The 16414-nt window shown below is 39.6% G+C and overlaps 1 protein-coding gene across 1 annotated transcript in view; it reads right to left on the bottom strand.

Moving 5' to 3' along the window:
- The window catches only part of THSD7B (thrombospondin, type I, domain containing 7B), a 724891-nt gene that overhangs the window by 15320 nt on the left and 693157 nt on the right, over positions 1-16414 (bottom strand). The window contains exons 20-24 of the mRNA XM_010853704.1: positions 13456-13601; positions 7162-7321; positions 5887-6060; positions 5692-5787; positions 2785-2867 (exon numbers count right to left, since the gene is read on the bottom strand). Of these exons, the coding sequence (XP_010852006.1) occupies positions 2785-2867; positions 5692-5787; positions 5887-6060; positions 7162-7321; positions 13456-13601 (659 nt within the window). The remainder of the gene's footprint in view (positions 1-2784; positions 2868-5691; positions 5788-5886; positions 6061-7161; positions 7322-13455; positions 13602-16414) is intronic.

The raw sequence follows: 16414 nt of genomic DNA, 5'->3' as shown, positions 1-16414 counted from the left end.
GGGGGAAGGGGGGGGGGGGAACTTCACCAAAGGCACATGTCCACGAGAGGGAGGAAAGACAGAGAGAGAGATATCTTAAAGTAACCTGAGTGTCACACCACATCATCACATTCCTAGTTGGCATCATGACAATGGGTCTTTCATATTTGTCTGTGGATTCCTGGTAATTTTCATGCACAATAAGCCTTTCGAAGAAACTGATAATGATACAGTGTAATGGGCAAAGATTTTCTATCTGTCTCTGGAAGTGAAACTGAAATAACTGCTCTTCCTTCCTCCAGGAAACATAAAGCCAATAGAGGAGAATAGAAAATAAGCATGAGATTATGAATCTCTATGACTTTGCTATTAGGATTCCTTACACAAAACTATGTCTGGTATTTTCTCAACATACCTTAGCCTTAAATGGTAACTCATATCAATCTTTATGCATCAGCCATGTTTACTTACTGGTTCCAAATAGGGGAAGGAGTATGTCAAGGCTGTATATTGTCACCTGCTTATTTAACTTATATGCAGAGTACATCATGAGAAATGCTGGGCTAGATGAAGCACAAGCTGGAATCAAGATTGCCCAGAGAAATATCAATAACCTCAGATATGCAGATGATACCACCCTTATGTCAGAAAGTGAAGAGGAACTAAAGAGCCTCTTGATGAAGGTGAAAGAGGAGAGTGAAAAAGTTGGCTTAAAACTCAATATTCAGAAAACTAAGATCATGGCATCTGGTCCCATCACTTCATGGGAAATAGATGGGGAAACAGAGGAAACTGACAGACTTTATTTTTTTGGGCTCCAAAATCACGGCAGATGGTGACTGTGGGCATGAAATTAAAAGACTCTTACTCCTTGGAAGAAAAGTTGTGACCAGCCTAGACAGCATATTAAAAAGCAGAGACATGACTTTGCCAACAAAAGTCTATCTAGTCAAAGCTATGGTTCTTCCAGTAGTCATGTATGGATTTGACAGTTGGACCATAAAGAAAGCTGAGCACCGAATAATTGATACTTTGATCTGTGGTGTTGGAGAAGACTCTTGAGAGTCCCTTGGACTGCAAGGAGATCTAACCAGTTCGTCCTAAAGGAAATCAGTCCTGAATATTCATTGGAAGGACTGATGCTGAAGCTGAAACTCCAATACTTTGGTCACCTGATGTGAAGAACTGACTCATTTGAAAAGACCCTGATGTTGGGAAAGATTGAAGGCAGGAGAAGAAGGGGATGACAGAGGATGAGATGGTTGGATGGCATCACCGACTCAATGGACATGAGTTTGAGTAAACTCTGGGAGTTGGTAATGGACAGGGAGGCCTGGCGTGCTACAGTCCATGGGGTCACAGAGTTGGACATGACTGAGTGACTGAACTGAACTGATTTACTTAGTCATCAGTTGTTGACTGAACACATGATATTGAGGAGCAACAGATACTAAAACTAAAAAGTAGAAGTTAAAAAAACATAATTAATAAATGCCTAAAGTTTAGGAAGAGAGTATATAATGACAGTTATCATTATAAATATTTCCAGTGGTTTTACTTAAAGACATTACTCAATGTTCAATGGGGAGAAACTAATGAAGAAAATTGGTACAAGCTCAGATATGAAAGCTATCGTTTGAAGATGTGTCTCTAGTCTGAGTGAAAAGCTGTAACCAGTTATATAGGCCAAAGGTTCAAGGGAAAAGGTATTTTATATTTATTACAGAGGGTATCCAGAGAGTTGGTGGGAAGCCACAACTTCTATTTCACAAACATCATTAGCCCATGAAGTCGTTGCTGATCTCTTTTCCTTCTTTTTTCCACTGGAAACTTAATCCCTAGCTTTCCTGTATCAAAGAATTAACCTACTTCTACTTGAAGTAGAAGGTCCATGAAATAGAATGGAGCATTTGAATCATTTTAATCAAATCATTTTTGGAAAGAACACAGTATAAGAAGAAACTTATTTCTTTGAGAGACAGGGCATACCTTTCTTCTTTATACACTGTACACTGTGAGTACCACTGATTAGAATACATGGTACATTTTGCATTAAATCCTGAGCAGTAATGGGTGGGAATTAAAGAAGGAAAAGGAGAAAAATTTCTGCTTTAAAAAATGTATATATCAGACTCCTTTTCTTCCTAGTGTTGTCAGTTTCTCTCCCCAGAATGTAAGCTGCATGAGGGCAGGAAGTTTGTTTCCTGCTGTGTCCTCAGCACCTTGGACAGTTCCCTGTGTGTCAGCCATTCAGTAAACTTTTATTGGTGACTGAATAAATAAATGGGTGTTATGGGGCAAAAAAAAAAAAGTGTATATATACATATATATATACATACACACACACACCCATAATTATTACCCATAACCATACTATCAACTTATTTAAAATCAACTAAAAATTTATACACACTAATCACAGTGTAATCAAATTTAGTACCTAATGTTTAACAAACATGAACATATCCTTTTAAAGATTTTGCAAAATAGTTTAGGTATATGAAATGGAGGAAATAAAATCAACTGAGAACAAATTGATAATCAGAGGAGAAATAGAGCTAACAGAGATTAGATATCTGAAAGAGAGGTTAGCTATAGATGGATTTAGAGTAAAAAAAGACTGCTTTCTTGAACACATGGCCATGCAAAGAAATTCTTAACAGCTGTGATTACTTCTGCAAATGCCTCTAGGTGGTATCGTGGGCCCATGGAATTGCTGCTTGGGCTACAGGAGACTGGAAAACATCAGACAACATACATATAACACAATTAAATTACCTGTCCAAGCCTCAGCACCTGACTCACCTGTGTGCAGTAGGAGAAAGGTTTTCTGCAAGCTGGGTTACACTGCCGAATAGCAGCAGGGCGTGCCTGAGGGGAGCAGCCTCCTACAAAGGAAATCCCACCATCATTTACAGATTTTTCTAGGATAAATATTCACTTCTTTTCCTCTCTGGCACTGGCTACCTTGTAACAGTATTATTTTTAAAAAAATCTGTTTGCTGACAGTGTGGCTCAATTTTATTTTGTTGATTATTCTAGGAAGGGCTGTTTGAGATGGGAGGCTCTGCTAACAGAAGTTGTTTACAGTTGAGATTTTATACCTGTGTGTTGGCCAGGTGATTCTATCATATGGCTTCACTTGAGGGCAAAGCCTGTGAGTGTCAGGATCAGCAAAAGAATTGATGAAATCTCAATTGAAGTTCAGGAGCAGAAAATATATACGCTCAAAGATCTGTCTATATAGTTTTTTTCCAGCTCCCAAACTAGGCACTAGACCAATTCCCAACAACCAAACACTAAAAGAATGCCACTAGCCCATTCATGAGACCATGATATTAAACAATTTGGTAACATTTTAAACGTATTTCAGCCAGAATACACACATATACACACACATGCAGAGTCACATACAGATTGCCACACATATTTTTAAGAGCAAATGTATATACTCCAGCAGGGATAATCATACATCTGACACTAGTACTTGCAGGTCCTCATTAAAATAGCTTTCAAAAAAAAATAAAATAAAATAGCTTTCAGTAACTAGATGGAATAATATCTCTGTAATCTAAAACTCATTTATATATTAGTCATGCCTTCCTGGATTCAAGGTACCAGCAAAGAAGTTGACATATTATTCAAGGGCACCATTGAAGCTACATTTATATACCACTGGTTGCATTTATAGGTTCTAGTCTCTGCATTATTATAATTGTCAACCAATTATATAGTATATAATCATAACACAGCCAATTATGATTTTGTAACTAGAGAAAGTTTTGTGCTTAAGGCTGTGTAGGGAATGTGGCATCTACATTTTTCTGAAAAATGAAACAGCTAAAATCTGTTACTTGAAAAATAATTTCCACAAGAAAAAAAACACCAGGCTCCAGAATGAGCAGGTAGGTGTGAAACTGATCATGTGTTAGTGGCAGTAACCACACAGCCTTGTCACTGCCAACAGAGTTTGGAGGTGGTGTTTTTTCCTCCTTAAACCAGGGATCTCCACCATGCAGTGTGTATACTCCATGGGGAGAGGAGCACCTGGGAGCCAGGAAAAACATGTTAGAATTTGTATATTTTAGCCAACATTTTAAATTTTAACAGTTAACTTCTTTAACTTTAACTTAACAAATTAAGCTGTGATGATACTTGGCAGGTGACACTGGTAACCTGAACTCATTCATCAGGTGGCCCTGGGATGCACACCGGGCGCGAGGTGCTCCACGCATCTGATAGTGGAGCCCTCACCGGTTGGTTAACTCCCAGCATGCTGCAGCAAGTGATGCTTTCTGTGTTCCTGGTTAGGCAGATGTACCGTATATTTAGTTTTAATAATAACTTACACAATGGGCAAGTCACTTAAAATAAACGGTTGTATGGAAAAACTATGGACTTAAAGGGACAACCAATAATGAAAAAAACAAGTAAACTAGAAAAAGGTGAAGCAGACGATCTTTCTCCGATAGAAAACTCGAGATTCTTCTATTCTGATGAGCTCTTAGTCAGCCGTAGCGCTAAGTAAAAAGAATGACAATTTGATTTTCTTTCATAAGAAGGCATCGAAACAAACCCCTTTAAAATGATTGAGAAGACCATTTGTACAATCTAATTGCATTCACTGCCCTGAATGAGGAACCCTTCCTTCAATATATATTCAGATATTAAATAATAATCAAGGCTACCACATTGTTAAAAAATGAAGCTTTCAGTACATGAACATAAGCATCTATAATTTACAGGAAAATGTTTTTAATCATTAATATATTTTAGCTTTATTATATCTTTATCAACTCTTTTAATTTCAATTTCTGTATATGTTTCATAACATGATACATTAGCACAGTAGTGTGGGATTTTAGGATATTTTGAGGTCTGTTCTCAAATACCTTTTACTGAAAAGGTACATCTTTTAAAATTTTAGAGACCACTGTTTTAAATCAACATCTGTGTCTTTCCGTTTTTGTCTTAGATCATGATATTCAAGGAAATTTTATTATGTATCAACTGATGCTGAAGCTGAAACTCCAACACTTTGGCCACCTGATGTGAAGAACTGACTCCTTGGAAAAGACCCTGATGCTGGGAAAGATTGAAGGTGGGAGGAGAAGGGGACGACAGGGGATGAGATAGATGGATGGCATCACCGACTCAGTGGACATGAGTTTGAGTAAACTCTGGGAGTTGGTGATGGACAGGGAAGCCTGGAGTGCTGCAGTCCATGGGGTCACAAAGAGTTGGACACAAATGAGTGACTGAACTGAACTACTACTTTAAGTTGTCTGATATACTGTGTGTGTGTATGCTCAGTCAGTCAGTTATATCTACTCTTTGTGACTCCACTGTAGCCCACTAGGCTCCTCTGTCCATGGAACTCTCCAGACATGAATACTGGAATAGTTTGTCATTTCCTTATCTAGGGGATCTTCCCGACTCAGGGATTGAACCCCTGTCTCCTATGGCTCCTGCACTGGCAGGAGAATTCTTTATAATTGTGCCACCTGGGTAGCCCGTCTGAGATATTATGGGACTTCATATAGAACTGTTTGCTTTCTAAGATGCAAAGATCTAATGGCAACTTGCCATGAAGCTCATCTAAGTCCACTCCCCAGTCTTCCCTTGCTTATAATTTTTAAGCTAATTCTTCTCACCAACAGCAACACTCAGAGATCTTTCCGAAGTGCCCACATGAATCTTAGGCAGGAATACCTGTGACGTTAATGCCATCTGAACGTTGGCACCACACAGTTCGTTCATTATTGTTCCAAAGACTTGCTTTCCATGTGTAGTGATAACATTTACCTCCTGCAAGTAAATACGATAACAGCGGTTCTATTATGCCTCAATCAAAGCAGAATAAGCATTGATCAATCAAGGCTGAGAGTTGAAAAGTGCTCTTGGTACCTGTACAAGGGCGTGTTTCTAGAACCTGCTGGGGGCAGCTGTCTTGGTTCTCAAAAGACTGAATTATAAATGTCCTTGACCTAGATTGGCGACCCAGAGTCTCGAAGCTTCTTCCATCAATGCAGGTCAGCTCACATGTGCTCCACTCTGACCATTCTGTTAAGTGGCAGTCTCCTGGAGGATCATGCAGCACAGAGCAGAGGAAACAGTGTGAAAACTGGCCCCTGACCCCATTTACACACACAGGGTTCACAGCTGGATTTGTGTGGTGCCACAGTGACCACGTGCATTCCAGAAACTACAAACTCTATGCTGACAAATTTTCTAATTAGAAAGCACTAGGAGTGAGGAAGTAATTTATGGTTTAATCTAGTTGAATGAAAAGCGCCAAGCACTATACTGCCATTATTTTGCTTCAAATCATGGCAGTTTTATCTAGAGAACACTAGTGTCTACTAGTGATGATAAAATTTTTAAAAGGACGTGTAAAGATTACAGCAACTCAGTTTTTAAAGAGCATCATAACATCATAAAATGGATGTTCATAGAAATTATATAAAGGAAAGAAGTAGAGTAGCTTTAAACTTAAAGAATGTTTCATTTAACAATCCAAACACGCACAATTTGTGTGTGTGTGTGTGTGTGTATATATGAATGTATGTATACACACATATATGTCACATGCCATATTATAAGACCACATAAGGATATATTTAGCCACCTTAAGCTCCTGCCATACAAGGTTAAGTTGTGTTATTAGGATTAAAATAAACTCATAAATCTTATGTAACTAAGAATAACCTTCACAATTACATAGAACTTGCTTGTTTAACAGAGTGCTTTCATGAACTTTTACCCTTACTTGTCGTCACCATGTCATCAGCCAGGGTTCATTACTCATGGATTCAGTCAACGTTTTTTGAATGCTGGCAATGTGCTTGGTGTGGTCAGGTATTATTAACACATTTTCTAGATGAAGCAACCACTGCTCAAAGTGACAGAGTATATGTCCCAGGCAAAATGCCAGTGACGTGATAGTGACCAGATTCTAACTTAGCTCTTACATTTCCAAGTCCAGTGCGTCCCCCCGACTCGCCCGGCCAGCCTACTTTGCCTCTATAGAAGCTGTTAGGTATATTCCAAAGTGATAACCAATGACACATGGATTAAAGTTAGTTACAAACTTCAACTTGGATGAGAGAGAACTCCAAAAAACAGAAAAATAAATAAAAAGGTCACCATGGAAGGCATTCCCAATCATTTAAAATTGCCTACCTGGGCAAGGCACTGAACACGGCTGTTTCAAGATGCTGTCTTGAAAGGGCATCTCTCTACACAGTGCATCATCTACATGTACAGTCCAGGGAGATATTGAACCATTGTGGACCACACAGGAGAGGCTGCGGGTCTGGACTCCTTCCCCACAGTCTCCACCCTGTCAGAGGAAAGGATGCTGTCAGCATTACCCAAATCAGGAACATCTCAAAGTTTTAGCTCCCGCCACCTCTTGGGAAAAAGAAACCAAAAAACAAAAAAACACAGTTGCATATTTCTTTAGCTTCCTCCTGTTGAGAGTTATCTTTCAGTTGTTGACAATAAGGCATCCCTGAGCAATTCTCTTAGAGCTGACAGAGCAATTGAAGCAGAAATGCAAATTTATGCCTTGAAATTTATGCACTCAGAATATGACGATTCATTCTGGAACTCAGCCAGGATTGACTGAAAAAGAAAAACAATACCTAATTTGTCTAGGTGTATGTGATAAAGTGGCCTAATCCATAATCACTCCCCAAAAGAGCATGTACAACCACAGGGTGTACATTTCTCTTTTGCTTTGCTTGTTTTTCTTTTGTAGGGAATTCAGTACTTTTTCATGTGGAGTAGATTGGGGTTTCCAGTAAAACGCTGATTTTCTCGGAATGCCTCTGTGCTGAATATTATTCTTTGAAGACATTTTATACAAATCCCACTCAGATTTTTCTGGCCAATTAGAAAAAAAAATTGCAGTTTCTCACAGAAACAGAAGCTTTGTGGTTATCTAGCTCAACCATCTGCCTGATGAAAGACTTCCTACTCTAACATTTTTAGCAGATACTCACAAGGTGAGTATTATCTCCTCAGTTTAGTCAGGTGCTCATATTTCAAAAAGAAGTCCATTGGATATTTGGATAACTGAAGAGGGTAGTTTTGTGGGTTTTTTTTTTTTTTTTTAATCCCAGGGGTGCAAGAGTGAGGCTGAGAGAGCCATCGCGGGTACAGAGGAAAAGCAAATACGAGGTAGTGTGTTGTCAACTGGCCTCAACTTCATAGTAAACACAGCTGGTTTCTTGGTCAGTCACAACATTGTTTAGACAGGCCACATGGATCATCTAAGATGTGGTGGCAGGAAAAAGGCAGAGGCATTTATATGCCACCTCTCCATGGATCCAGTTCTCATTGATCAACTTTCATCCCAGGGAGTATTAACTCCCCTATACTTCCGAGGTATGTTACTCAGCTCCCACTAAGCCACGAAATAGGTGGAAGACCAAGAGTTTTTATGATTACCTCTGGTATAGATGGAGAGAGAGAGAAAGAACATTTGCATAGACTCTGTCGCTGCACACAAGGATGCTACATGCTACCACCCATTATTAGGTGATAACTGGACAACTGGGCTCTGCATTGGGAAACCGAGTTTCGGCTCCTCCTTATTTCTCCCTCCCACCACAGGACTCAGAAACTACATTGCTAGAACTTCTGCTCTGGCAGCAGCAGGATTGAAGAGGGACATGGTGGGCAGCTAAAGCAGTCATGACAGTGCTCCTGGGTGTGCAGCAGGTGACTCAGAGGCTGATGGGCCTGCTGAGCACCAGCCAGGTCAAGCCACAGTGGCAGCAGCTGCTAAGTATCAGGGGCAGGTTGTGGACGGGCTGCCGGATATGCAGGATGGTACAGAGGCTGCTGATAAAAATTCTTTCAGATTCAAAGTTATACTGGCAAAAAAAAGAAAAGGTGCAACTTGGAGGAGGTCTAAGTTACAGCAACTTAGAGACTGAATCATCTGAGCAGACGCACAAACTGGGACCATCCCATCCTTTTCCATAGATGTTTTAACAAGAATTGTGCTTTGTTTATCTAAGATGGCAATCCCCACACTTGCTATCTCAGTATCTCATAACAGTTCTAACCATTGTGAAATGGTTAAAAAAATGTGCCCTAGTTATGAACCCAAGTGCACTTTTTTTTTTTTTTTTTGAGAAAGGGAAGTTCAAAATCAATTCACAATATATTTATCCAAACCAAATGTTCTAGTAAATATTTATACCCCAAAGTTGAAAATAACTAGCATAAGTTAAATTTGGGTTTGGGGGTGGGTTCTTTCTGTAACTTTTGGCCATTGCATGGCCAAATTGCCTAAGGTATATGTTTCACTGTAGAGTGTCAGAGTTCATGAACTTGGAGTCTGAAGATACTGCAGCATGTCTGAAGTTTGAAGTTACTGCTCTCTAGAACCTCAGGTAACTGGAGATGCAATTGACTAGAGCTTTGTTTGACATTCCAGGAGATGGAGTGTGCAGAAATGAAGGGAAACTAGTCAATATCAGGGAGCACTTTCAAAACCAAAACAAACAATAATATGTTTCTAGTATGTATCCATGTTCCACCTTAATCTCTTATAACCTTTGACAACAACAGCCACGGTATGAAGAGAAATCAGCAGCAGAATGATAATTTCATTCATAAAGCAAGCATTCATCCAGTCTCACTCATAAGACTTTACACACCAGGACTTGAAAACAGAGCCAGGCTTCTTAGAACAAGATGGTCAATAGTCAGGATTCTGTCACTAAGTCTCTGCTGTCCAGATCATTAATGGACTTCCTGTCTACTCTGGATCAGCATCACCAGATGTGGATCAGCAGGTTGTGCTAATGCTCATGATCAGAGTTTTTATCAACCCTATAACAACAACCTCAATTTATTGAGCTCTAAATTTAGGTACTATGGTCAGCACTACATATGACTTGTCTGCTGCTGCTGCTAAGTTGCTTCAGTCGTGTCCGACTCTATGCGACCCCATAAACGGCAGCCCACCAGGCTTCCCCGTCCCTGGGATTCTCCAGGCAAGCACACTGGAGTGGGTTGCCATTTCCTTCTCCAATGCATGGAAGTGAAGTCGCTCAGTCGTGTCCAACTCTTAGCGACTCCATGGTCTGTAGCCCACCAGGCTCCTCCATCCATGGGATTTTCTGGGCAAGAGTACTAGAGTGGGGTGCCATTGCCTTCTCTGTATGACTTGTCTAATCGCTACCAAAACCCCCAGCAAAACAGGTACTACTGCTCCTCCTGTGATATACATTAGTCAACAGAGTTTGGAGAGTTTGAAAACCTGGCAAAAAGTGCAGAGTGAGGAACTGGAAAAAAATCTTGACCAAAATTAGGCCTGCAAAGATGCTGATAATAGGGAGAAGCATGCAAGTTTGGGAAATTAAGAGGCATATGGAAACTCTCTGCTCAGTTTTTTGGTATATTTAAAACTACTTTAAAAAAATACAGTCTAGAGACTTCCCTGATAGTCCAGGGGTTAAGACACTGCTTTTCAATGCAGGGGGGCACAAGTTCAATCCTTGGTCAGGGAACTAAGGCCCCACATGCCACAGGGTGCAGCCAAAAATTAAAACAAACAAAAAAAAATTAAAAACACTCAATTATCTTTAAATAAATAAAAATAAAAGTCTACTGATATATATTTAAATAATAATACAAAATATGTGTGTGAGTCTATAAAATACACAAATGTAAAATGGTGAATCTAGTGAAGAGTAGGCAATGGCACCCCACTCCAGTGTTCTTGCTTGGAGGATCCCATGGATGGAGGAGCCTGGTGGGCTGCTGTCTATGGGGTTGAACAGAGTCTGACACGATTCAGCGATTTCACTTTCACTTTTCACTTTCATGCATTGGAGAAGGAAATGGCAACTCACTCCAGTATTCTTGCCTGGAGAATCTCAGGGATGGGGGAGCCTGGTGGGCTGCCATTTATGGGGTTGCAAAGAGTCAGACACAACTGATGCAACTTAGCAGCAGCAGCAGCAGTGAAGAGTAGAGGGTATCACTTCATGTTATTCCACTTTCAAAATGAGAAGCTCTGAGAAATACTAAGGAATAGATGAAGAAGTCTACAAAATAATATTTAAGAATATATAAAATAAAATCTAAAAAAATTAGACCTGAGAGACTCCAGAGTCTGAGCTCTGAAACAGATTTTGCAACATATGTGTGGATACATGTTATCAGCTAAGAAACTTGGAAGGAGTTAGGAAACCCTGAAAAAAATGAAGCCTGAGGATAAACACTTTCGTTTGCAAGTCTCTTTCCACAGACGATGGTGACAGAATTGGCCTATCCACCATGCCCTGGGTAAGCTCCTCTGTTTGGGGTTTGATCCACTTGATGGCAATCAGCCACTTCAAGATCACAACCACCACCTCAAGGGAAAAAGTCTGCAACCCACACTGGGCAGGGCAGGATATTACCGAACAAGAAGCTGAAGGACAGCTGTGAGGGAGGTGTACTTTCTTTGTATGTGGAGATTCATGTGTATTTTGATCAGTAATTCCCCAAACTCAGCTTACATAGATGAGTAAGAAAAGGGGACTCATTGAAAATGTCTTGTGTTATGTATCTCACAAAGCATTCAAAATCAGGCTTCAGGAAGAACAGGAATGCAGTTCAAACTCAGCAAAAATTCAAATATCATCCAGATTCTCTTTTTCTTTTGCCTCTGAGTTACTGACTTTATCTATTATATAAGGTGGGAATATGTGACAGCGACGAGTTTTTGAATATAATATCTTTGAACAGCTTTAATTCCATTCCAAATTCTTGGGGAAGAATGCTGTTGGTCTCCTGCAGATAAGGTGCCCACGCAGGAATAATTAATATAGACACATTTTCTGAGAGCTTTGCCTGGATTCAGGCTAACTCCAGTTTCCTCCTGACTAGAAATGTCAGTGAATGGGATGACCTCATCTAGAAATCTAAGGCACCTTTGAAATCTCTGGATACACCTGCTCTCATGGTCTCCAGGGCCCCTGGGTCTGGGTATCTCCATCAGATGCCACAACCCCTTCTCCCAACCTCCACAAGTACTGCTATAATGTTCACAACCCACCACTCTGGCCTCTATGGTTCTGGCTAAAGTTCAGTATGTGACAGCAAAATCTCAAACATTACATTTGACATTTCCCCTGCACGTTCCTATGAGACAAACTGGCAGATTTGTCTATTAAAAAAAAAAAAAATCTCTGGATACCCAGGAAGATAAAAGGAAAAGTATTGGGTTGGTCAAAAAGTTTACCTGGGATTTTCTGTAACATCTTGCAGAAAAACCCAGATGAACTTTTTGGCCATCTGAATACAAAAGAACAAGTGAGGCATAGTAGCAGCTGTATGGCTGGTGAGACACAGAGTGTGGAGTTTGTCCCCCATCCTTCCCTTCTTCTTCCTGTCTTTTCTCTTTCTTCTCCTGCAATGGGTTCCTAAATTCTTTGAATTTGTTTTCTTTACTCTCTCAACAACTATCAGGAGAAATCTTCCTTCCATTTCTTATTTGTGATTCTAAGCAGTACTGAAAAAACTGTTGAAGGTTTAGGAAAGAGACAAAGTATTCATATTTAAAGCCATTAGGTTACTATTGAATTAATTAGCATGGTACCTTATTTTCTGTAACAAGCAGACTGAACAAATGTACCACACATTTTATTCCTCTGGGACTTATTACAATACATGGGCATTTAACTTCTGCAAGATAATGATGCTGCACAACAATGTCATCCTGACAGGAACACTATGAGAATACTCTGCAGATATCTTAATGCATAATCAAAATTATTGTTACCTAATTAAATCTACCTTGGAATACGAACTGAAGGATGAACTAGTAAAACAAGAAAATAGAGAAAAATCAATGTGCTTTTTTCTTACACAAGAAACCAGAGAGAAAATGCCATAGAGCATCATTGCTGACCCAGCAAAAGCTCTGGGTATATGATATATTATGATGTTACTAGGCATTTGTATTTCAGGTCAATAAAAAGCAATCATTGAGGAAAACGTAGTAACCTTGGTTTGTGTAATAATGTTAAAATATATCTTTCATACACTTTTGGATTTCTGCCCACATGCAAGATTTTGTCTAAGCCTAAAAGTGCTTTTTTAGGAAATACAGTCTACGACAAGTTGTGCATTTCTATAGCATCAGGGTTTTGCCTAATTGCATAATGCTTTGATATTTCCAACAAGCCAAGAAGATAGAGAATTCTTTAAGATGCTAAAAAGATTGAAAGTCCCCTGATCCAACTTATTACAAATAGTTGATAATGATGGGCATTTATTTTCCTAGCAATATCACTCTGCATGAAGTTAAGTCATTTGGTTTTTTTTCCCATGCTCTCTATGGCATAAAAATACACTCTGCCAGGCCCCTGGTGCTGTGAAGTTTGTTTCATCAGCTTGTAGGTTTCAACAGACAAGTACTTTGGACAGACTGAGAAACATTTCTTTAAATGCCATTATATGACTTACCTCCAGTTTACATGCAGACCAGTTGCTGAGGACCCAGCTGTAGCAGGGGGTCATTGGGCAAGTTTTGTGCTGGGTAAGCTCTGTGGGACATGGCCGGCCTTCTCCTTGGGTTGGCATAAGGATAAATCGAGTCCGGCTCCTTTGACCTAAAATGAGAAGGACAATGTCAACTTTTCCATTAGAGTTTGGCTAAAAAAGGAATTAAAGAACAGAATGTTGCCATATATACAAAGGTCTTCACTAAAACACGCTGAACTTTGTCATGTCCAGGTTTCAGTTATTTTGCTATTTTAATTTAGGTTTCCATGGAGATACAGGTTATCCAAGGTCTGCATATGCTTGTGGATCTGAAACTCTGTCTTCTACTTCAGCCATCTTACATCCAAACTCTGTACTGTTGCCAAACAGACTGAGCCTGTAAACACTGGCAGAATGTTAATTCATTTCATAAATATTTCTCTATTAAGCTCTAGAATAACCAAAGCATCCTGCCATGTGCTAGGGGCTACAGTGATAAAACAGCCCGATGTACCTCCTGCCTTCACAAACCTTACATTCTAGGCTAGGATCACCAATATTAAGCAAAAAGAGAACAGTATTTCTTATGTTAGGTTCTAAATCATCAAGTGAGCTAGAAAATTGCACATAATCCAAATTACCCTAGAAAATTTCCTAGGAAGATGCCAAGATTACCCTAGAAAATTCCCTAGTGTGGTTCCAATACTGTCACTCCATTAATTCAACATGACCAGTTTTCCTAGAGTTTAGGGCCAATTTCTCTTTTTCACTGAATATAAGATAAAGTTGTTATCTTGTGTGAAGAAGCTGTGATGGTTGTAAAACATTTTTTCAAATACCAGTATTCCATTTCCTAACGAGAAGAAATTGGTTAATAAGAATGGTTCAGGAAAGAGCAGGACTCTCATGTCATCTTATACCCACTGCTAGGCATCAGGTCATAAACTCACTAATAGGAATAATGGAGGGAATTTAAATGTTTCGTTTCTCTCTCCCACTCACTCTTGTCTTTACTCATTTGCTACTGATGAACTATGGTATGCATAGAGTTTCCTTAATATTAGTTATCTGAGAATCCAATGCCCTTCCACTGTTGTTATAAAATTAACTATGTGATTGTATTTGTGATAAATGTGAAAGGAAAAACAGAAGGTTCTCTGAGAGCATGTTATGGGGATGCCACCCAGTCTGAGAAAGAATCAGAGCATATTTCCTTGAGCAGTTGAGCTTTAAACAGAAATCTGAAGGAGTAAGTCAGACATAATGTACGGAGAATGGCCCACTGACCCGCAGAAGAAAGAGCATGTGAATAGGTCATGAGATACAAAGGAGAAGGACAGGTTTCAGGGGCTGACAGAAGACCATTGTGGCTGGACAAAAAGAGAGCAAGGGACGGAATAGACTGAGGGAATACTGTTAAAGCTATTAAAAGTGAGAATCAAAGATTATACATTTATATTTTAAGAGAAATGGGAAGATAGCAATGACTTCACTTCTGCATAGAATTCACTTGAAAACCTTAGGTAAGCATAATTCTCAGATGTCCTCAAGTTCAGGGAGAAGAGGAACTAACACAGTCAGTGGGCTAGACCTCTTAGTGGTCACCAGAATATTATCACAGACATGGTGGAAAACCAATTCTCTTTAAGAAGATCTTTGAAGAAAACAAGGACATTCTCATCACTAGATTCTAAATTCCTTGAGGCCTGAGAATCTGTCCCTAACATGAAACTCCCTATATATGAAGCACTAATTGATTATAGAGTAGAAGTGAGAAATATATTTAAGGGACTAGATCTGATAGACAGAGTGCCTGATGAACTATGGACGGAGGTTCGTGACATTGTACAGGAGACAGGGATCAAGACCAACCCATGGAAAAGAAATGCAAAAAAGCAACATGGCTGTCTGGGGAGGCCTTACAAATAGCTGTGAAAAGAAGAGAAGTGAAATGCAAAGGAGAAAAGGAAAGATATAAGCATCTGAAAGCAAATTTCCAAAGAATAGCAAGGAGAGATAAGAAAGCCTTCCTCAGTGATCAGTGCAAAGAAATAGAGGAAAACAACAGAATGGGAAAGACTAGGGATCTCGTCAAGAAAATTAGAGATACCAAGGGAACATTTCATGCAAAGATGGGCTCGATAAAGGACAGAAATGGTATAGACCTAACAGAACCAGAACATATTAAGAAGAGGTGGTAAGAATACATAGAAGAACTGTACAAAAAAGGTCTTCAAGACCAAGATAATCACGATGGTGTGATCACTCACCTAGAGCCAGACATCCTGGAATGTGAAGTCAAGTGGGCCTTAGAAAGCATCACTACAAACAAAGCTCGTGGAGGTGATGGAATTCCAGTGGAGCTATTTCAAATCCTGAAAGACTATGCTGTGAAAGTGCTGCACTCAATATGCCAGCAAATTTGGAAAACTCAGCAGTGGCCACAGGACTGGAAAAGGTCAGTTTTCAATCCAATCCCAAAGAAAGGCAATGCCAAAGAATGCTCAAACTACCACACAATTGCACGCATCTCACAGGCTAGTAAAGTAATGCTCAAAATTCTCCAAGCCAGGCTTCAGGAATACGTGAACCGTGAACTTCCAGGTGTTCAACCTGGTTTTAGAAAAGGCAGAGGAACCAGAGATCAAATTGCCAACATCCACTGGATCATGGAAAAAGCAAGAGAGTTCCAGAAAAACATCTATTTCTGCTTTATTGACTATGCCAAAGCCTTTGACTGTGTGGATCATAATAAACTGTGAAACATTCTGAAAGAGATGGGAATACCAGACCACCTGACCTGCCTCTTAAGAAACCTATATGCAGGTCAGGAAGCAACAGTTAGAACTGGACATGGAATAACAGACTGATTCCAAATAGGAAAAGGAGTACGTCAAGGCTGTATATTGTCACCCTGCTTATTTAACTTCTATGCAGAGTA

The sequence above is a fragment of the Bison bison genome, unplaced genomic scaffold (genome assembly GCF_000754665.1).
Source record: "Bison bison bison isolate TAMUID 2011002044 unplaced genomic scaffold, Bison_UMD1.0 scf7180017864330, whole genome shotgun sequence".
Taxonomy (NCBI): domain Eukaryota; kingdom Metazoa; phylum Chordata; class Mammalia; order Artiodactyla; family Bovidae; genus Bison; species Bison bison.
This window is presented reverse-complemented; position numbering and strand designations above follow the sequence as displayed.